Source organism: Sphaeramia orbicularis, chromosome 9 (assembly GCF_902148855.1).
Source record: "Sphaeramia orbicularis chromosome 9, fSphaOr1.1, whole genome shotgun sequence".
NCBI classification, from domain to species: Eukaryota; Metazoa; Chordata; class Actinopteri; order Kurtiformes; family Apogonidae; genus Sphaeramia; species Sphaeramia orbicularis.
In genome coordinates this window covers 24353921-24377321 of record NC_043965.1, presented here as the reverse complement: position 1 = coordinate 24377321, position 23401 = coordinate 24353921, and the positions used below count along the sequence as shown (strand labels likewise).

At 39.0% G+C, this 23401-nt stretch overlaps 1 protein-coding gene across 1 annotated transcript in view; it reads left to right on the top strand.

Moving 5' to 3' along the window:
* Positions 1 to 1045: 1045 nt before the first annotated feature.
* The window catches only part of LOC115425562 (netrin receptor UNC5C-like), a 287867-nt gene continuing 265511 nt past the window's right edge, over positions 1046 to 23401 (top strand). The window contains exon 1 of the mRNA XM_030143191.1: positions 1046 to 1485. Coding sequence (XP_029999051.1) covers positions 1368 to 1485 — 118 coding nt within the window. The 5' untranslated portion in view covers positions 1046 to 1367. The remainder of the gene's footprint in view (positions 1486 to 23401) is intronic.

Genomic DNA, 23401 nt, shown 5'->3' with positions numbered 1-23401 from the left:
GACCAGTGGGATCTAGGTTTTGCAGAAGCCTCCTATTAAAGCTGTTCGATTGCTTCTATCGAATGTGTGGATCAGTAGCTGAATTGAGATAAGAACCAGCTTGTGGTCCTCATGTTTCAGTGGATACAGCAGAGTTTGGTCACTGTCGCAGCAGTGACAGTGAAAGTTCATGTAATGTGATCAGTCCATTTCCTCCATAAAGAAAAATCTAAATATTAAACTTATAAACCATCTACTCTTATTATGTCCAGAAATATGTGATGTTAGCGCCTTTTGTCACTGACCCACTTATATAGTAAAGACACAATGAGCCCCTGAGCATCCTTTAAGTCAGATTATTATAGTCTAATCATCAGAAATGTTTTATTTTTTAAATGTGATCATGTCTTGGTTCCTTTCCAGATGCAGTCTGCTTCACATGCATTACTGTTCCTGTACATTTACCTCTCACGGTGCGTCCTTGTTCAGGTCCCGTGGATGTGGCCGTCAGGGGGCAGACATTAGTCGGCGAGTCATCAGAGAAACGTGGCTCCGTGGTATATTCCACACCTGCAGAAATGACTGTTGTGCACATGGTCGTACACGCGCAATATAATTGGTGGATGAAGTAAATGATAACTGTTCTATGCAGGTGTTCTGCAAGTCACATAGAAGTCACAGTCATGCCTTAGAAAAACAAAGAAATGCAGTTCAAATGAAGGAAATCTCAGCTCATGTACTTCAGGAAAGATTTCCACAATTAAATGCGTAAATGTGGATAAAATGCGCTTTATTGTAAGCGCGCCTATGATAAAGTATTCATTCTAATATGCTGAAATGTAATGCGCCGCTGTTTTTTTTTTTTATGAAAGGGAGTCAGCACATTTTTATTGTGATGCATTCTTGTGTTTTTAAAAGTAAGAAAGAGGAGAAGGAGGAGAAAGCAGAGGAAAACAGGCTGAAATCCAGAGTGTGCTGTGGTAGCCAGAGGGCGGTGGCATCTCTTTCTCTCTGCGTAAACGGAGCGAGTGGCGAAGGAGAGAGCGCACGGAGAGGAAAAGAGCTAGTGGCAAGGCAGCAGTGCCGCTGACACGAGTGAAGGGACCCCGTGGTCATTTCCACAGAGCGTTCTCTTGTCACAGCTTTACCCTGCGCCTTCTGAGCCGGACACAACACTGGGACTAGACTCTTCACACCTATTCACTTTTGGTTTTAGGACTCTTTCGCGCAGAATTTAACCACCAGACCCTGTGGTTGAAAAGGGGGGTTCTTATTCCCCCACCGTGGGAAGAGGAGTTTTTTTTTTTTTTGTATTTTTTTTTTTTTTTTTGTATTTTTTATTGTGTGTGTGTGTGAGTGCGTTGTATGCGTTTTACGCGTCGTTTGCAATGGGGAAAAGTGGCCAGAGAAGTGGAATAGGACACGGAGGCTGCAGCTTGCTGAGGATGTGCGCCACGCCGGGGATCCTGGTTCTCCTGGTGCTCGTACACCCGGGACTCACCCAAAGTAAGGCTGGGAAGTGTGTCTGAAATGTCACACCTTTCAGATTTTAATTTAATGTTCATTTTTGAGCTTGTCTTACATCTGTGTTAGTGGCGGCGATGTAGAGGTATCCCCAGCCGAAGATGTCTACTTTTTTTTTTTTTTTTTTTTTTAATTTTATTCTGTTTTATTTGTATTTTTACCATCATCATGCAATATAATTCCATGTAAAATGATGCTGATGAGAGATCTTTAGATGTGATCCAGTCTGGGTATTTGCGCATTAGATCCCTGCATGTGGAGTGGACTAAACTGAACGGCACAAGTCGAAACCCACGTTCCTCCAAGAAATAACTAAGATCTAACATTAAAACAATACATGGATGCTCTGAAGGGGGGGGGGGGGGGGGGGGCGGCGTATGCGCAACTATACCCTGATATGTGTTCTTTTTACGCGCATATAATAGTATATATTGCAATGGTTTTCCTTCACATTGGAATGAAAACCTGCTCCGGGTCGCAGTTAAATTAAGGCGAAAACTGTGAAGGGCAGGACTTGTTGTCCACGATTAGGCGACTAATGTCTCATTGCAGAACACTTAGAAAAATTGAGGGCGATGCTTCACTGCTCCGATTGGAAAATTGATCAGAAGTCACAAACGCTCAAAAGCTGCTGGAGGCGCGTAGGCAGTTGTACAGATCTCCCAACAAAACCAGCAAGAAAAAAACAAACAAATAATAATAATAATAAATAACACTCTAGAAATCTGATATTGGCATTGAAGATCTGAAACTCACCTTTATTATTAGATTATGAGAAAAAATCCCTCTGCAGAGTCTATATGAAGCAGGTCTACATAAATTATAAGCTTTAAAAAAAATGATATGGTGTTGTGCATTGCTACAGTATTTGCAGGATATGACTCTGGTAAAGCACAACAGGGATATTAAAGTGATATTTGGAGAGGCATGCAGCCATACAAAGGAAAAAAATACGCAGGTCAGAAGGTGAGCGAAAGAAACTCTGATAAGTAAGTTTCAACAGTTAGACGATTTTTGCTGTTATTTGTTAAAATTCACAATAGGGCTGTATTCTTGGCAGTTCCATGATGTTCCATGTTCCACTCTCTGTGACCTCCTCAGCCAGAACCTTTGCCTTGTTAATGTTAATCTAAAAGCCTTAATATTAATAGTCAACTCTGCTGTTACTTATCTGAGCTGTATTCTTCTAAACGGGACCTCATCATAGGTGTAGTTCTGTTTCTGTGATTGTCTACTAGTTCGGTCACTTTTCATGTAATTCCCTCTGTCTTATGAACCTAGTAGTCCGCTCGAAAGCATGCCTTGTCTGCTACCCACACATATTGATGTTTCTGATTGGCCTAGGGTTTTGATGTTAAATTTGGCCAATAATTGGACATGAAGTTGCCGCCACCCTTTTCTCACCACCCGAGGGAATATCATTTCAGCAACCCTCACCAATATTCATTAAAACCTTTCTCTATCGGTTCACTGTTAAATCAATACATTCCAATCCAGGGACACGTTTTTAGAAGGCTTTCACCCCCTTTGATAAATTACCCCTCACCCCCCGACATGTAACTCAACTTGACTTTAGTTGAAATCTCTGATAATTAGAAAGTAAAAGTGTTAGTGCTTTGCAGAGGAGGTCAAACGTGGATCTTTCTATGTCTCAAAAATTCACTCAGTGTTTTCCTCTGCTTGGCTTTTTCTAAGGTTTATATATTTTTCTGGTTACCCTTTTCCGCCTGGACTTTTGCTCTCTTGCCTGGCACTTCTCTGTTCTAAACAACTCAACTCATGTCTCTGAAGTTGTTTCTTTGTGTGTGCAGTTACTCCATTAGTTGTTCTGTCGTATCGGGGAAAAACACACAAACACATTGACCTAACACACAGGGGGAGTGGGTAACTTTGTGTACATAGCTGATCCTCTCTGTGCATCGGCGCTGGGTCCAATTCCCTATCCATTCAAGTGGAGAATAACCTCTAACATCACAAACAATGTTTTTATGTGCTCTTTGTCTTTGAATGGGAAACATAAACAGATGTTGTTTTAATGATCACTGGGCCGTTTCTGCTCATGCATCGCTAAAAAGTTTAGCCGGTTGTTGCTCCTGGTTGAAATCCGCAGTTCCTCTACACCACGTGGGATGTTGTTGTAGTTTGTTAAGGTTGTTTTTAAGGTCATACCATGGTGCAGTTTGTTGAAATGTTGACACTGCTAAAGATGATGATGGATTGGATATTCAAATTTTCTTTTTAATTCCATTTTGAGTTAAGTTATCTCACCACAAAGCAGATTCAATCCAAATTAATGTACTTTATTTCTGAGCTTTTTTTTTTTTTATGCTCTGAGTCATTTAATCTGGCCTTTTTCTTCCATCTCTGCTCAACTGGAGCTATAGAGTGATACACTGTAAGGACACACTGATACACACACCCACATGTGGACCTACAATGAGAGAAAAGTGTTAGCTGAGATCCTCTCATACCAGCTTGAGTGCATGTGTCAGCCTTCCAGCTAAACCCCACCCTCCAGCCTTTCGGCCTATTAAAAAGCCATTAGCTAAGCCCCCTTACATTTGATCCGGAGAGAATGGGTGTCAAGATCACTCTACAAAGTCTGAAAAGTCCCCTTGTTTATTATGATGACTAAGCTCGGTTATAGCCATCTTGTACAATTCAGCTGCAATAGGGTGTTAGCGAAAAACATTTGGTGTGTTTATGCTTTATATGGTTGCGGTTCCACAGTTTGACTGCTGGGTTCTGGTTGTAACACTTATTTACGCACAAACATTTCCTGTTTTATATTTATTAGATTATTCAAGTTATTTTATCAGCAGATGACAGTAATTCTAACAAACTCTACATAAAAATATAAAATAAATAGGAATACAGGGATAAAAAAAAACAAAAACAAAGCATGAGATAAGAGTGATTACATAACTTCCTTTTATTAGCATTATTATTATTATACTTACTCCCTATGTCTGAAAAAAACAAAGTGGAAATTTTGGAGTTTTCCCAAAAATGCATCAACATCACATGTGCGACCTTTGTTTATCCTGACCCTAACCCCATGTCAACGCTCTACGTCATATTTATGCGGGTTTGTGTAGATTAAAAACTTTTCTGAACACAGTCTGGTGTGTACGATGTTATAACTGAAAATAGAAGTAGAGAAGTAGCTGTTTCTATAAATACCAGCCTATGTGTATACATGGCCTAAAATCTGTTTTCCAAGAGTGACCTGGCCAAAAGAGCAACACCGACATAGTTACAACAGATCAAGATGCAACAAACAACTTTTATATACAGGGTGGGGAAGCAAAATTTAGAATGAACATTTAGTTGTTTTTTCTCAGCAGGCACTACGTCAATTGTTTTGAAACTAAACATATATTGATGTCATAATCATACCTAACACTATTATCCATACCTTTTCAGAAACTTTTGCCCATATGAGTAATCAGGAAAGCAAACGTCAAAGAGTGTGTGATTTGCTGAATGCACTCGTCACACCAAAGGAGATTTCAAAAATAGTTGGAGTGTCCATAAAGACTGTTTATAATGGAAAGAAGAGAATGACTATGAGCAAAACTATTACGAGAAAGTCTGGAAGATACTATTAAAGAAGAATGGGAGCAGTTGTCACCTGAATATTTGAGGAACACTTGCACAAGTTTCAGGAAACGTGTGAAGGCAGTTATTGAGAAAGAAGGACTTTCAATAAACTAATTGGTCATACACTGTCTTTCAATCCCTGCCTCAAAATATTGTAAATTTTACTTCCCCACCCTGTATTACAAAGCAATAAAATATGATAAGTAGGTACAATAAAAAGAATGATTCCACAGCTGATAAAAGTTAAAGAAGTGTGAAAAAAGACAAAGTCGGTGTCTAGTTTGCAGGGTGGGGTCTTCCAGGATAAGCTTTTGATTCGTAGTAACAGGATTATCATTATCCATCCTTCTACTATCTGTATTTTACTGTTTAGCAAGTCCGCTTTGCTACGTAAAATAACAAAAACCTGCAACTTCATGCTGAAAACGGCTTTGGCAAACATGCACCATGTTTTCTGTATGTTTTTTGTATTGATTTAATTCTGATGTGCTTCCTTGTGCACACGCTAAAATATCTATCGACATCATTTTGCAAATTCGCTGTCACTGCTTTCAGTGAATGTCCATTCTACATCGCACCCAAAACGCATTTAAAACTGCTCTTCATAATTACCAGAGCAGCCTCTGTAGTCCTTGACCAGGAAATAAGCTGAATAAATGCATGGAGGAAACAAAAAACATTGCAAATAACTCTAAATCACTGAGATGTTGATTCACTGAGGGTCAGATATTATCACAGGGCCTGTGTTTGCAGAGATAGGGTGGGTCATTTTTCAGGGAAATTCTTACTTAAGAAATTAAAGACATGGAGAATTCTCATGGGTTTAAGATCACAGGCAACCTCCTCACTTATTACAACATTACCAGAGGTTTACAGGTAAAACTAATCTCATACCAACAGGGTGAAGGACATGCGACTTTTGATGCGACGTCCACAATCTGCCTCCTCATGTGTTGAAATTCCACCGAAGCAACTTTTTTTTTCTACCAACAGAATTTTGTAAAGGCGCTGTTGCTGCATTCTGCTTTCAACGCTGTCAAAGACAAGTGTGATTCATGTAAAGAATTTGTGAAACATCCCAGATAAATTTTACACCCTCCCCTTTTTTAAAGTGATAGTAGATGGCGCCAGACCTATCTCCAGCACTGGCACATCACCGGCATATTGTAGAAATACAGTAGGTTCAACTATGGAGAGTAGAAAACCAGTGAAGTGTTATGAAGATGATCACATCATCTAAATCCCCAAAACAAAACATTTCTTTTTTCTACCAATATTTTTTGTATATCCTCTTGAGACCCAGCAATGCATTTTTGTCCTCTGTAGGCGACAAAAGTTTCACAGTTTTACTTTTGCATATTGCTTTTTCCAATCAAGATAATTATTTAATGTAAAAAAGCCAAAACATGTACTTTCCTGGGTGTCAGGAGGATATTCCTACTAACATCCATCCATCCATCCATCCATATAGACAGATGATGTGAGTGCTGACATAACCTCCATGGCATAGATTTTAAATAGGTCGTTTGTGTGTTAATGTGGAATTCGGTGTTGGTTCAATTGGGAACACATCTCTAAGTACTGAATACATGTTGGAGGTTGACTGATGTAGGTTTCTCTAAGGCCGATGCCGATTTTTAAAAATTCGGCCAGCCAATAGCCGATATCTAGAGCCGATATTTAAGGCAGATTTTTTTTCTTTTTAAAGCACATTGACTGTAAAATACAGTTGAAACACACAAGATTTATATGCAGCAATATAAATGAAATTATTAATAAACGTACACATGGTACTCTTTTAACATCTATCGAACTTAAAGTGCTGTCCACACAAGTGTCTAATCAAATATATTATAACATTTTTACTACTGATCAAATATTGGTTTTCAATCAAAAATTAAGGCCGATATTGAAAAAAATGAATAAATCGGCCGGCCTATATATCGGTCTGCCTCTAATACATGTGACACCTACTGCATAGGTGTCGAGGTGTACTTCTGCGAGAGGTGTTTTTGTGTGCTCATGGTTTTGGCAGCACAGAGATGTTCTCAAGGAAGTCCTGCGGTGTGTGCCTCTGTATGTCACATGTTTGCATGCCAGCATATCTGTACATGGAAGATTGTGTGATTTTGTTCATGTGTGTGTGAACTTGGCATCACCACAGTGTTCCTGCAGAGCTCACATGGTGTTTCATTACGTGTGTGTATGTGCGTGTGCTTGTGAACTTGGCATTATGATACTGCCAGAGCTCCCATGCTGTCTCCCATTATGCTCTGATCCTGTCCCATGGCGCACTGCAGCCATCAAGGTTTCAGTGCTTGTAGGGAGACAGCTGGGAATTATTGGAACAAAATTGGCCAATTTGATTGGCTGAGCTACCTTAACCAATGCAAAACGACCGGCTGAGCAGGTTTTATGGGCTGAATTTGATGCTACTTATGTATCAGCAAGAAAGGAAGATAGAAAGAGTGTGAGGGGGAAAAGATGAATGGATGAGGAAGGGAGAGATCTCTCTGGGTGGTTTGTACCAGCTTTGATCACTCCACTAGGACTTGACAAGCTGACTGACTGCCACACACACACACACACACACACACATGCACACACACACACACAGAACACACACAGCAAGATATTTCTGTGGTCAAACAATGCTGTATTCTGTCTGCGCGAGTATGCAAGCGTACTAATGCATGCTCGTGTGTGTGTGTGTGTGTGTGTGCTCGGACAGGCGTTCACCAAGTGTGTGTGAAAGGAAGTCTTTGACTGTGTCTGGGGTTGTTTTGTATAGAAGACCCTCCTGCTGCTAGCAGCAGCCTAGTGATGGCAGATTTCCCTCACCCTTTCTGCCTTCTCTCTTATTTTTTATCCATGCTTACTCATCCGTAGATTTCATAGACTCTTACTTTTAAGTGTGACCAGTGATGAGACATTTTTCCACCCACCTTTTCTCTGTCTTTATCCTTTTCAGTCACCGTCCTCTGTTAGCTGCTGAATGGATTTTACTGACCCTCTTTTTTTCTTCTTGCCTGTGGCCTTGTATTTTCCTCCATTCACTCAGTACATTTTATGCTTTAGGTTGAATCATTTCTGTCCACCTACAGTTCTGTGCATTTTGTAGACGGTTTACTTGAACACAGCAATTACGGCTCGGCCTTTTCCAAGAATCAAGGGCCCGAATGTAGGATGTTTGTCTAACGGCAGAAAACTTTGCGGGCTTGTTTTTCTTTCAGGAAAGCAGAGATGAGATCCAGTTTTTGAGGCGCAAGTGTGGTTTTCAAAAGGCTGTGTCGACAAACTGCATCGCGTTGCTTGCACCGTTTACTATCTCTCAGTCTCTGCAGGGGAAAACCCAGAGATGGAACATAAGAATGTGTCCCTGTGTGTCTGTGCATGTTTACTGGAGAGACAGGCTGAACCAGAGAAAAAAGAAAGAAGAGGATAAAGAGTAGGCAGAAGCTAAACGCTCGGAAACTGATTCTCAGCGTCTCCTGCTGTTAGGGGCTAATTCCTTCTAGAGTTTCATGTAAAGATCTGGAATTATGAATTTTTCATGGCTTGCGAAACCTAAGGCCTCATTTGGGGCTCTCATTTCCAGGCTTTTTGTTTTAGTTAGCTGTGTGTGTGTGTGGATGTGTGAGTGGATGTGTTGAGTGGGTGTTCTGAGAGGACTCCGTTTGTTCCCAATCAATGGCCTACTATGTAGTTCCCAATGGTCCCATGCAGTCCCACACTGCAAGAAATTAGAAGCTTAAAGGGTTTTTAACGCAATATCAGGAAGTTGAAATCAAAATGTGACTTCTCTTATTATTTATTTAGCATTTGTTAAAGAAGCTGGGGCGCTTTAATTCACACAATAGACAGCTGGACTTGACATCAACTAGTGCCAGGACACAGATATTTGCACCCTCGACCATCGTCTCAATTCCTGTGTCTATCATTTGTCCCCATTTCTCATTCTTCCTGTCCTGTTTTCTGCTTTTTCTTTCCCATCTGCTACCTCTGACATTGAGTTTCGTCTCTCTCACTTTCGGCTGGCTTTTATTATTCTCCTCCCCTTTGCTGCTGCTGCTGCTGTCTCACTACTCTGTCTCTTTCTCTAGTTAGATTTACACTGTTTAATTAGAGTGTGGTCCAAACAGTGGACATATTGTTGTGCCTCTGAATGGGGCCCACAAGCAGCGGGACATTATCTGTTTGTGTGTATGTGTGTGTGTGTGTGTGTGTGTTTTTGGTCACAGAAACATGGTGGAAACTCATCAGTCAGCCAAAAGGGTGGGAGGAAGTTCACATACACAGGTACTGGATCAACACAGATGGATGGAAGAGAAAAAGGGTGAGAGCGGAGGAGGGTGACAAGTTGAGGAATAGAGCACACCCTGCCCATACCGTGCCAGCTGCTCGCTATTGAGATCTCACCCTGTATCTCTTTGTTTTTAAGGCCTTTGCTTCTATCCGCAACCGGCAGCTTAGACTTTTCATGGTCCATATATTCTTTTTATTTGATACCGTAAAACCTCCAGTAAATAGCCCAGGCTGGTTTATTTGCTTCAAAAACAACGAGCGGCACACTGTGCTTATTGGAAACAAGCGATTACCCGAGCCTTTTTTTTTTTTTTTTTTTTTCCGTGTATGGGAAGACGGGAACTTCTGCTTCTTCAACTTAATCCCCTGTCCCTTCCTGTGTCGGTTTCTTGACACTTTGTTTGGATTCCTGCCAAAGTACCAATCTGCTGCGTCTCCATGTTTTTTTGCTCGTGGCGCTCATATTAAAAACACGCTGCAGATTTGGATGCATGTAAAGCCCCTATTTTTCGATAACGCTGGAAAAACCTTTTGAACCCGAGCGTTGCACAGATGTGACAGCTTCAAACGCATATGTAAACGCACAAAGACTTCACATTAATACATACGTGTGATCTGTTTGACGGAACAAATCCTTAAGGGCAGACACACGACCAGCAGATGGGTGCTGGGTGTTTTGGCTGAGTGGTGTGATAGCGTGTCGGAGTAAGAGAGTCTTATTTGTGTCACCATGAATATGTAATTAAGCTGCCATTGAGAAAAGACGTCGTGCCACAACAGGGGGTCCATGAGTCGGGGGCCATGGTCCTTTTTGTTTTCACTGAAAGCTTGTTATTTGCATTGTCCTTGTATATTGAGAGGGTGAGAGAAGAGGAGAAAACAACCAAAAAAAAAACATGTTTATTATGAGCAGGAACACAGAAAAACGCAGTGACGTAAAATAAAGTTCGGAAAGAACACTTTGGGATAGGGGGATTTCCTTTCTTTCTTTTCTCATGCAGAATCTGACATTCACGCTTCTTTTTCGATAGAAACAAAGGCAAATTGTAAAAGCCCTTTCAGCTCCTGGTTGAGTGTGGTGCGAGTACTGGGGTGAGGAGGCGCAGGAGGGAGTGGGCTGCCGAAAGAAATAGTCTTTCTCCTCTTCGTATCTTCGGCTTCTTCATTCTCTCTTCTTTTATCACTCTTTTTCTCTCCTGCTCTCCTTTCGTATCCTGTGATTTCTTCCAGTTTTTCTTTTACTCATTCCCTCCATCCATCCAACCCCTCCCTCCTTCCCTCCATCACCCCCCCCAACAGTAACTCTTTTCTTTTTTCCCCCACCCTCCCTCCCTCTCTCTCTCTCTCTCTCACTCTCTGTCGCTGTGTGCCAAAACTGTCTGGTAATCTACTGGTCCATCTGAAGGAATATGCAAAACCTGAAACCATAATTACTGTAATCACCACTGTAACTTTTTACCTCCTAGGCTTCATCTGCACTTTGCACATGTGCATACACACAGAGTCGTACTGTTTTCAAAGAGGACATTGTAAGTCTGTAGGATGCCGTGAAAAAACGGATTTAGCATGTGTTGTAAAAGGGTTTTTGGTTGCCTGTTCTGTTGCTGTAGACATGATGTAATTTACTGTACTGTACCTTGTGTAGGATTTGGAAAAACAAGGGCGCAACACACAGCCAAAAGGACAGACATGTTGTACAATGAAATAAAAGGTAGAGCTGGAATATGTGACCAGAAGTGTTATTACAATAAACATTTTAATGTCATTGTTTCTGTCCAGTCTAACCCTCAAAAACCTAAACAGTTTCCACCAACCAAAAGCATCTACTGATAGACTGTAAAATGTTTTAAGAACTTTTGCTGTTTTGTTTGGTATGGCGATTTCTAAAAAGTTGATCTTGAGAGTGTGGAAGAAGGACTCAGTGCCCACATTTGACCTTTGGAAGGGGGAACTGGCAAACACACTACATCTGAAAAGACTAAGGTATTATAATGATGATGGAGGCCAAATGTTTGACCAGATATGGACCCTGTGTTCAAATGTCTTCAATGAGGTGACTGATGTGAGTGACTGACCTTGTTGTTTTCTGCATTACATACACTTTTCTCTCTTTTATGTGACATTACTAATTTGTAGCATATTAATTTACTGTTGTCAGGACTGTGTTACTGTAAATTCATTGGCGTGCGGGAGAGAGGGTGGTGGGGCTGTTTTATGTTTATGTTGTTTTTTTGTAAAAATGAAAAAAACGAATAAATATATATTTAAAAAATGTTTAAGAACTTTTAAACCACTAATCCTATCAATACATTGAAATAATTGACTGAAATAGATGCTCTATAGCTGTGTTTCTCAATGAACGGCCCTTTTCATCATCATGCTGCCCCCCCCCAGGATGGTCAGTCTACCGGAGCTTATATATGTTGCATGAGTAGTGAGCCCCCACCTTATTGTGAAGGAGCACTTGTGAGTTGGGGGGGGGCAGTGGCACGGAAATCGCCATTGACATACCGTACTTTCCGGACTATAAGCCGCTACTTTTTTCTCGTTTTGAACCCTGCGGCTTATACAGCGACGCAGCTCGAGTATAGATTTATACGGGCTAATGGCCACCAGGGGGCGCTCTAGCAGGAAGCGCAAAAGTGAGACAGACAGGTGGAAGAGGTGATGCGAAGAGGAGAAGTTTTAATCTTAACTTTTAACAATCATTTTGCGTGTCATGCACAAACCCTCATCATGGAAAACAAACGAAGAAATGCATATTTTGCAGCTTTTAAGTTAAAAGCAATCGATGTGTCTGTCCAAGAAGGAAATAGAGCTGCAGCAAAGAAGTGCCACTGAGCAACAACGGAGGAGTGATGTAGAAGGTGTGTGACGGAGTCTTTGAGGCTGTTCAACTGAAGAACACTGAAGAAGACGACTGCAGTGGTTTCAATGAGCAGAAGGAAGATGAAGATAGAGATCAATGACTTTTCTGGGTTTTTTAACCAGCCGTGTTAATGCCGTTTAACTGCCGTGTTACAGGCACTGTTTGGAAAAAAGCAGTTAAGGTATGGAAAAAAATATTTAAATAATCTTTCTGTTTACCATCTTTCTGTGTAAATATCTCATGTGACACTGTGGACACCTGCAGCTTATAGTCAGGTACGACTTAAAGTCAGCCGCGGCTTATAGTCAAGTGCGGCTTATATTCTGGTCCGCCTTACAGCCTGGAAAGTACGGCAACATGCTGTTTGATATTGATACTTATACAGACAAACACCCCCCGAATTCAGTCTCAGCGCCCTCCTTCTATCTTTCTCAATCCAAATGCCCCCGTTGAGAAACTCTGCTCTATAGTGACTTTGGTGTCATTTTCTGCAACATTCATTCCCCATTAAAACTCATGTAGTTCAACAAATGAAAGTGGATGTGGACACTTGTAAAAGATGTAACAAGGCAAAAACTGACATACCGTAGTGTCCTGACGAACGTAAAGATGTATCCCGATAACATCGTTGTTATATTACACACATCCAGCTAGAAGTGTTTGTATAATCAGTATGATGACACACTCACAGAAACACACCCTGTACAGTAGACCTACATATGGTTCAACAGGTCCATTCAGTTATTTTGGCACCACATGGACTGTAAAAAAGAAACCCAATATATTTTACACTGCGGCGTGACAAGATTACGTGTAAGCAGTTTGCTGTGATTCATTTGAACACTGCATTCTTAGCGGCTAATGAATATAGGCAGTACTTTGCTGAGAAGGCATGTTTTGTGTGTCCATAGTGGGTGTGTGTGTTGATGAAATATCACATTGTTATTTTCCAGAATAATCCATGCACACGTTTTTTTTTTTTCCTCCCCCAGAGGAGCACAGGTAGGAAGACGCTGTAGGTGGAGAGGAGAGAAAGAGAAAAGAATAATGACTCACTACGGTGAATTTTTTGCTTCCTGAAATCTTTTGTTCTCAGGGAAAAAAGGTGATCATATAGGGGTGAAAAGCCAGGCAGAGCAATACTGAATGAGTGGGAGGGAAGACAATATAGGGAACTCGAATAAAGGGACATCAAGTGCGGGAGCAAGATATGAGAAGACTGCAGGGTTGGTAATTAATCACAGCTCTCAGCGACTGAGATTCCTTGAAATAAAACAGTAAAAGTGGATGAAAGAAGAAGTTCATCCCACTTGAATTCACAGTCGTACAAACAAAACAAAAAACCCTTGTCCAATTTTAGGGTTACGATCCCACTTTGGGGTAGTTTTTCCGGAGGTCAGAAATGAGGCTATGGACAGGACGACGTCTTAATTTGCAGAATGAGTTGATGAGGGCAAAGGAAGGATGATAGTTGGACAGGTAATGAGGACAAAAGACAACTGGGTCAACCCTGTGGAAATCAGAGCAGGCTGTTTTTCACTGCAACCAAATGGAGCTGTTTTTCAATCAGACATCAAAGAAACCAGAAGAGAGGAAAAAAAATATGAAGCTGCTATTGCTGTGAGGTGAACTGGTGGTATCCAGCATCGCTTTTTCACCAGAGTCACAGTGTATGTCTATGATTAACAGCAGCCTTTTAGTACGCTTCTACAAAGTTCTAACACTGCAGAAAAGGACAGTATAGATTCCCTTTACAGAACCAAGGCTAACTGCTAAACTGAAAAGTAAAGTTTTATTTTTCCTGCAGATAATAGGTACATCTGGGCTGATATTAAACAGATCGAAGTCTTAGCTTTGCCTTGGTCCAAGAGTCTGAGGTTTGTGGTTTTGGTCAGATCCTGGTTCTGCTTGCTTTTTTTACCTCAACTTTTCTGTTTTATAAGTCAAAAGTGAGTATATTTATGACCTGTTTTCCGTGTCAGACTGCAGAGAACAGATTGATATTGTTTTCCCGTAGGTTATACTTCTACATTATGATGGTCTATGCTTCATACCTTATATCTTATTGCATGGTTTTTGAATGTCTGTGCATTTGTTTGGTCTGCAGGGCTTGTTACAGCAGGTTTTTCCATAGGGAAATCACTTTAATATTGTGTGAAATGAGAAAGGCACGATATGAATAAAATCATGATAGGTCACAGTGGTGTCGGCATAATATTGAAAGAAAATATACTTTTTCCACAATCTCTAGTCATATACTTGACTTGAAGAACAAACACGGCTCTTTGAATATGAAAACAGGCACCTGTTAAAGAATGATTGAAGGTTCTGTGCTAAAATAGTATTTTTAGATTCTGTTAAAATAAACTATCCCACTAGTCTTCTCAATGCCCACACTGACTGCTGGGACCTTTTTTTTCTGATGTCAGAGGTCCAGAATGTTGGAGGAACGACCAGTAAAAAAAATAAAAAATAATAAAAATAAACTATCCCATACTACATGGACTAAGGTCTTTAAAGATATTTAGTGAATAAAAAATATGCAAGGGGTTCAAGTTCAAAAGGGACAGTTTTACTGCAGGCAGAGATAATCATTTATTACTTTTTGGGAGAGATTGTTTCCACCGGAGCTGAAATTAAATCTGGTGATGATAAGGTCAGTGAATGAAGGCTTAACGTTGTTTTGAATGATTGAGAGATTTACAGTAAAATCTTTTCTACAGTGTCTCGCTAACCTCAGGCTCAAAGTCAGTTTTAATACAGGTGCTGAACGTCGTGACTCAGCAGTGCAGCTATAAAAGCGCAGACCTACTGACTTGTTTTGTGCTGTTGTTTATAGCATGTTTCAGCTATGCTTTGTTTTCATTGATTCTCTCCCACACAGATTTTGTGCGTGTTGATGTGTATGTGTGTGTACTCGCCAGTGATCCTTCTCCAATTCTTCTGGGTTCTGAGCTGTATTGTCTTACAACATTTATTGATGTTTATTAAAAAAAAAAAAAAAAGCAACAACTTTGGATTGACTTTAGAAATCTTTCTGTTGCTTTTTTTTATTCCTGCTGTTTATAGTATTTGTATTTCCATCCTCTAGGATTTTCGAAAGCTTAAGGTCACAATAGGTACAATAGTAAGGGTGATGTTCAACTTATATTATTTTATGCTTTAAACATGGTTCATTGTAGCTGAATGTGTGGTTTGTTTTTGGAAATTGATTAAAGGTAGTACAGTTACGGTTCCTGTAATCTTATTATTTGTCTTATGGAAACATATAATCCATTCCTTTTGACATGAAATGTGTAAAAAAATAAAACAATGCTGCAAAAAAACCAAAACAAAACACAATAATAAAAGTGTACACCCTGTTGTCACCCAGCCCACTTAACCCTTAAAGACCTCAAACTACTTTTGTGGTCTTTTGTAATCTTTCCCAAGTGATTTATCACTATTTATTGTAATATTATCTTCTCTATTTTACATTTTTCAGTAAAAAACAGGATTTTACCATATTTTAGTGATCATGATCACAAAAGCTCAGAGTAAATTTGAAGGTCATTATATCAAAACAAATAAAACTGAGGGAAAAAAGACTTTTTCAGCAAAAAATATCATCAACTAAATGGAAAAACATTTGTTAAACTACATGGGTTTTACTGGTGAATCAATTTTACAGAAAATTACTGTGTTTCCATGTTCACTATGGAGCCTCTGAATATCCAAATGGGTCATATCTGATGCCACGGAAAAGCTGAGAAGCTATATTTTACATGAATTATTTAAATGTATTGATCAGATTTTTGGTACTGAAGTTATAAAATGTCATAGATCAGTTGATCATGTTGGCCACTGGTTGGTTTTTGGGGGTTAACACTGCCAAGGTTTTCTGTCAAATTCCGCTTCTTTTAAGAGATTTCCTGTTTCCGTCGATAAGTCAGGAATTCAATCTCCCATTCCAAAGTTATTTCAACCATTACCGAACTGTAAAACATGGTAAACATGTAAATAATTGAGGGAGTACGTGACACATTTTTCCTGAAATGCTATCATTACCCATCATCCAGCTGTGTTTTTAAACATGAAGATTGAAGCTCACTGCTGTGATCAGACAGCTGATGAAATGGAGATGTAATATTACGTGGGAGCAACAGGCTCACACATGTTTGATCCAAAGTGGCATTGCGGGAAACAAAGACTAAATTGCAGCACAGATATTATATATGAAACAGTGTTTTCTTTGAAACTTTTTAGCAACACATGACAATTCAACTACAGTCATGTTCTGATCTTCACCAGGCTTTTACCGAAGACATTACAATGCTACTTTGATGTCGTCAAGAACTTAGGTCGTAATGAGGAACGCTTTTTTTATTCTGGAGCTGCACTGCTTTTAATCAGGATCGTGACTCCATATTTGTTTCATCCCCGTGCCGCTTTACATTTTTTTATTTTTATTTTTATATTAACTATGACTGTATATTGTGCATTGCAAAATAACAATCTCATGCTTGTCCAACTACATAAAAGTCCATGCATGTGTACAAACAGTTGGTTTTAATGAATGCAGATCCCTTTTTGAAGAAGTGGGTGCTGGTTTTAGTGGCAATGTCACATTCCATAATTGCTGAAATGATTGCCCACTGCAGATCATTATATACCATTATAATATCATTATAATAAATGAATAAATATACAAATGTAAGTATTTTAGTTAGAAAGCTCTACATGTAACCACATTTAACACAAATGCAGATCATTGTCAGTTTTGTAGCTTGAGTGAATTGCATTGCATTTTTCACTTTACAGCATTCAAATTACTGTAACTCTTGAAACGTTTGTGCTACCCACAAAATTCAAACAGCATCGGAAAGCTAAGCTCCTGAGCTTTCCAGTTGTATAACACTTTACAGGTGTAATGTGGGACTTTATTACAAGTAGAAAGGAACTGATGCAAAGACTTAACAAAAAATGTGAAGCCATAATACGGATACTGAACGCTCAAGATCAAAAAGCATGTTTGAGCAGATGTAAAATAGTTGAAAGTTTATCGCTGCAAACTCAAAAAGTTTTGCTATGGACTTTTTCAGTTGTTTTTGATAATAAATATGCTAAAAACTTCAAGTCTTTTTTTTTCCTCTTTCACTAAAGCACACCGTTTTAAGCATTTATTATTTATAATAATGTTAATTAATGGCCAGATGATTAAAGTAAAGTTCTTCCCAAAAAAAAAAAAGTGGGAAAAGAATTGGCAAAAAATACATTTTCTGACACTTTTATTGCAAAGAAAACATGAAGACACCTATGCAGTCTGTTGTAATGGCAGTTTTAAAAGGGTTAAAATATGGAATAATCTGCCGACTCTTCTTACAGACCTTCCTCAAATTCAGTTTCAAAAAAAAAAGTGAAAAGTCTGCTCTTGAGTGATTGTAATTTTCCACATGGGATATATTTTTAAGTGAAGAATTTTACTTGTAGAAAATGTACTTTCGTGTAGCTTCCATTTACTTTTCTGTATTTTTAATTGCAGTTGTAAATGATCTTTGAAATCTGGAAGTTTCCACTTGTTAAGCCCCTTGAAAGTTTTTGGTAACCAGCCATCACAATTTTTAACCAACATGTAATTATAAGTATACTTTTTATTATGTGAAAATTAAATAAATAAAATTAAATAAATAAAAAAATGGTTAAAAACATTGTTGTACAACTGCACAAACATCCAGTGTTGTGTCTGTGTCTTTTGTATCACTGCTAGTTTTTAGCCACCTGTGAAGGAAACCGAACCTCTGATCCTCAGGAAGTCCCGTATCTGTTGTTTTCACACACACAAAATGTATAGCGTCATCATAGTCCCTGCACTAATGGGAGTTCATTTTACTCTGCTGATTGAGGCCAGAGTATTTGAAGTCCATTATAATATCGCAACGAAAACACAGGTGTTTTGTATCAGTGGGCTGTGGTCCAGTACATTTCAGAGGATAACATTTACTTCAAACGGATACTGTTGCATTTGGTGTTCTCCTCTATTTTTCAGTTGCCATCATCATCATCTCCCTGAGGCACAGCTGGTGTAGTGGTGCAGTAACGGATTTGAGCTCACAAACTGGCTCACAGTCCAATGACATGTGGCTCAATCAGCCCACCAGAACTGCGGAAACACTCTAACACACACGCACACACACACACACACACACACACACACACACGCACACACACACACACACACACACACACACACAATATAGTAAAGAACAGGAGACTGTGCCCTGTTCAGCTCCAATGTACAAAGGGGATTCCAGGCAGGACAGCCAACACACACACATGCACACACACACACATGTAATGGCACTGAAAGGTTAGTTTGGCAGTTAAAAGAGAAGAATGTGCCGACACTGGTCTCCATATGCAGTAGCTGTTGTGTTCTTGGCAGGTTTGCTATACATCCTGTCACTCTGTTGGACCCGTCTAATTTCTGGCAGTTGGAAGTTTTACATTGGCGGGAAAAAGTATCTATACAGTTGTAGCTGTTTCTGAAACCTACTATACCATGAGCCTCTGCTTAAAGGCCATGGCTCAGGAGGTAGAGCGGGTCGTCCAATAAACGAAGGGTTGGCGGTTCGAATCTCACTCTGTCCTTGTCATTTACTGTTGTGTTCTTGGGCAAGATACTTTGCCTCCAGTGCCATGGTGTATGAATGTTTGGTGGTGGTCGGAGGGGCTGTTTTGCACAAATTGGCAGCCATGCTTCTGCAAATGTAGTTTACCACCACCAGAGAGTGAATGTGAGAGTGAATGAATAGTGGATCAATAATGTAAAGTGCTTTGGGTGCCTTGAAAAGTGCTATAGAAATCGAATCCATTATTATTATTATTATTATTATTATTATTATTATTATTATTATTATTATTATTGTTATTATTATTATTAAATATGTTAAATATGCTGGGACCAAATATCTGGAGATCCTGGAGTATAATACATGGAGATATAGAGAGCTGAAGTCGTGCCCTGTCAGATCTTATTTCAGGAAAAAAAATTGCTTTACGGTCAGTAATAACCCATAAAGACCCAAACACCCACTGGTGACCAAAATCATTTACTAATATCTAATATTAAATAACTGTTAATCCACTAATCTTATCAATACATGTGAATAATTGGTGTAAAATGCAGTTTGTCATCTTTTCATGGTCATCAGATATGACCCATTTGGATGTTCAGAGGCTCTGTAGTGAATGTGGAAACACCGTCATCTTCTACAACATTGATTCACCAGTAAAACCCATGGAGTTGGATCAGTGACAGTGGATGGACACACTTGGTTTATGTTCAGTTAATAATATCTTTGCAGAAAAATTCACTTTTTTATTCATTTTTCTCAGTTTTTATATAATAACCTTTGAATTTACTCTGAGCTTTTATAGACATCTATATGGTCTGTGAATTAAACATAGGAAAATACACAATTTACAGTGGAAAAATTCAAAAATAAAGAGGATAATATTATATTAAATGATGATCAGTCACTTAAGAAAGATTAAATAGAGAGAAAAATTAATTTGGAACTGCCACAAAAGTAGCACTGGGTTTTTATGGGTTAATGGACAGTTTCAAGAAAGTTGCATTTTGTGGTAAAGCTGTTTCAGCATCAGACCGAAAATGCATAAATAGAAACTCCGTCTGTTCACAGTCACTTAGTGTCTCTGCAGCTTCAACATAACCAGACTCTAGTGATTTCCACTTCTTTTAATACCTTTTCACCTCATTTTCGAAGATTAAGTTTAAATGTATGAAGGCGGCAGTCCATTCATCTGTTTAACACAAAATGACGTGTTTCTCTGCTATCTTTGCTACAAACTGCAACTTTCTTGTCTTCCAAAATTAGCTTTTCAACTGAAAAACATCAAATCTGTAATTGGTGGCACAGAATTATTTATGCTGATCATGGTCCAATGGGGCACAGTGGAAGGAGTGGGACTATGGTTTCTGAAAATGTTTCTTAGTTCAGGAAACAACTATGAACTGTAAGTCACTCTGTTTTTTAAAAATATAAAACTACCTTTATTGGCCAAGTTCGACCTATGAAAACAACTATTCTTAATGCATTCTTGCATCCAGCCTCCAGTCATGAGTGCATACTGTATATTCCTAAACCAAGGATCACCTCAAACAAAACAACTTTTTTGAGTCCAAGAGACGATTCATTTCCAACATTTTTTGCAACCCACATTCAAGGATTCTTGGTTCTTGTAATATTCTACAATTTGAAATATTTCCATTTAATATAAAATAGGTTATTTATCATTTTGGTTTCCTAATGTTGCCTGTTTCTGGACTAAAGTTCATGGGATTGTTTTTTAATCTTCTGAAAATGCCTTAAAATGTAATTTTTCAATAGATTTAGACCATATTGGAGCTTTTAATGAGAGATCCCAGATTTCTGTACATTTCCAATTGTCAGAACACTGCGTCTGTGTTTGTGCATCATTGTTTAAGAATCTCCACCCTAGGGTTGCATTTCTGTGGCTTTTGAGGAACATACTGTAGTGGACCACATCATGCATACATTTACCAACTAAATGGTTACAACTGTACCAGCTGCACTCAATTACAATACTGTTGCCTACTTGTTGAAATATGCCCCGTAGTATGTCCTGAATGGCATGTAGCCATCTGTTAGTAGTATATGTTGTATTTGTGCCAATGACATCATCTGTATGGAGTTACTTTTCCTGTGAGCAGATGAATGAGGGAGAGACTTATGTCATAGTGTCACAGCAGGGTTACTTCACCACATCAGTGGAACATGGACCAAGAGTCTGTGAGCTTCTCCTCGCTTTTATATCTCCGTTTTTCTTTTACACTGTCTTGCATCTGTTTCTTTTTCATTCCTTCTCATCTTTTGTCACTTTGGTCCGAACTTCTTTCCTCCTTTCCTTTCCTTCTTTCCTTCCTGGGGGAAGGGGAGACTTAAACTTTGAACAGAAGACAAAGGGAGGGAAACTTTGCAGAAACATTTGAAGTTTTTCCCCCTTCTCAGTTCTGAGAAATGTCATCTACACCCAAGGAACAGTTTCAAAAGAAGCAGAAAGTAGCTGACTAAAGCCAGACAATGCCCAGGGCTCCCTCTAGCTCCTCCAAATCCTTGTATTGTTGCTGTGGTTATTTGTGTTGCTTCTTCCTCTCGGCCCCTCCAGGGTTTTGGTTTATCTCCGCTCAATGCTGAGGTCTTGTCAGAAAACGAGGACAGGGCTGCCGTTTTGGCCTCAGGTCAACTTACAACTCGCAAAAGTTTATTTTTAGTTTGAAAATGAACTGAAAGCTGAAGCTAATGACAAACTTGTCAGTTAGCCCTGAGAGTCACGTTTCATTTTCTGACATTCTTGTAGCATGTAATAATTTTTTTCCTCTGGTTTTGTTTAGTTGAAGAGTGTAGCCGCAAGGACATATTTTCTACATTTTTATGTATCGATGATGATCGCTGTAAAAGTTGGCTTTAATCAAATGTGGCCTCAACTTTTCATGCTGAATATAAATCCTTCCTTTGTGGAAACATCACATAAAATGTTTTCTTTTTTTTTTTTTTACCAAGGGGAGAGTTAATACATATATGGTTTTTAATGTCTTGTGATCACCATTCAAGATTTTGAGAGCGAATGCCGTCACTTCTCATGTAATCCACACCTGTATTGCAGAATTCAAGGGAAAACATCAGTCCTCACCTTCCCAGAATAGTTTCCTCCACCCTGTGCTGTTGTAGAGTTTAGTCCTTAAGTCCCTTAAGCTTTTAGTTCCATCACTTTTGGTCTTTAGAGCAGAGACGAGTAGCTGTGTCTGATGAATTATTTACAGAACACAGAGTTAAGATAACAAAATACTTCAGACTTTCAGACAGGTTGGTGCCTCGGGGTTATGCAGTCTTTGTAGTGACCGGGGCATTACAGGGGGTAGAGGATTTTGACATGCTATGAAAAGTTGTGTCTTAAAAGGGATTCACAAATAAAACAGACAGTGTTTTTTTTTTTCTGCTACTATTGGTACACAGCGTGGTAGGGGGTTTCCAATTTAATAGCAAAAAAAAAAAAAAAACTGACAAAAAAAAAAAGCAGTATGCACTTGACAGGTTTCTGCTGCTTCCCAGATAGAAGTCAATAGAAAAGCACCTTCATAACCTTGATGTTTTAACTTTTCAAATGTGATTTTTGTGTGTTGAGTGTCTCTTAATTTCTTTCACTACCTTTGTGTTTTGTCGGTTACAGAAAAAAAGGCTGCTTTCCAAATAAGCAGAATCCACTAACTGTACAAATTTCATGATATGTTATTAAATTCTCTGTCATTTTTAGAAGTGAACATCTTAAACATTCAACTAATCTGTAGTACCTATTAGTCAGAGCTGAAATAAAATTGTTATTTTCCAGTGTTATGGACAGTTTATGATTTTAATGAATGGTTTTCTGATACAAGACCTGGAGACAAAACAGGACTTAAAAATACTCCTTTACTAAAAATGTCTCCCATTTACAGTTCTATGCAAAAGCCACCTTTAGCTTTGTTGTTTTTGCAGGGTTGAAGTGAGCATACATATTTATTTCTCATTCTGTTTTCTTCAGATATAACAAGAAAACACGGGGAATATGTGTAAAGCCTTAAACATATAAAACTGAACTCGGTGGGTTCTAAAGGTTAAAGTCAGTATTCATTGTGACCTTTGACCCCATGACAAGAAGCAGCACAAACAGAAACATCTGACATGTGTTGAATGAAACCTGGTATAAAACATCAGAAAACGAATGCAATAAATCTGATATTGTTTGAAGAAAAGAGTTAAAAGCTCACACTAAACACTACCTGTTTGGTTTGTAGAAGCTATTTTTTCCCCCTGAAACTTTTGTTTATGATGCTGTACATACTCATATATATGCAGATTGTATCTTAATACAGAGACTGAAAAATGCTTGGTCAGTGTACTTTACCAAAAAACAAACATAATGTTGGCTTGGGACTTTTGCACAGTACTGTATAACTGGAGAAGCACATTCACTATTAAGATATTACAAGAATCAGGTCTTTTTACATACATTTTTGTTGAGTAAATAAGGAATATCAGAGGCAGAAACTTGGTTTTGTGA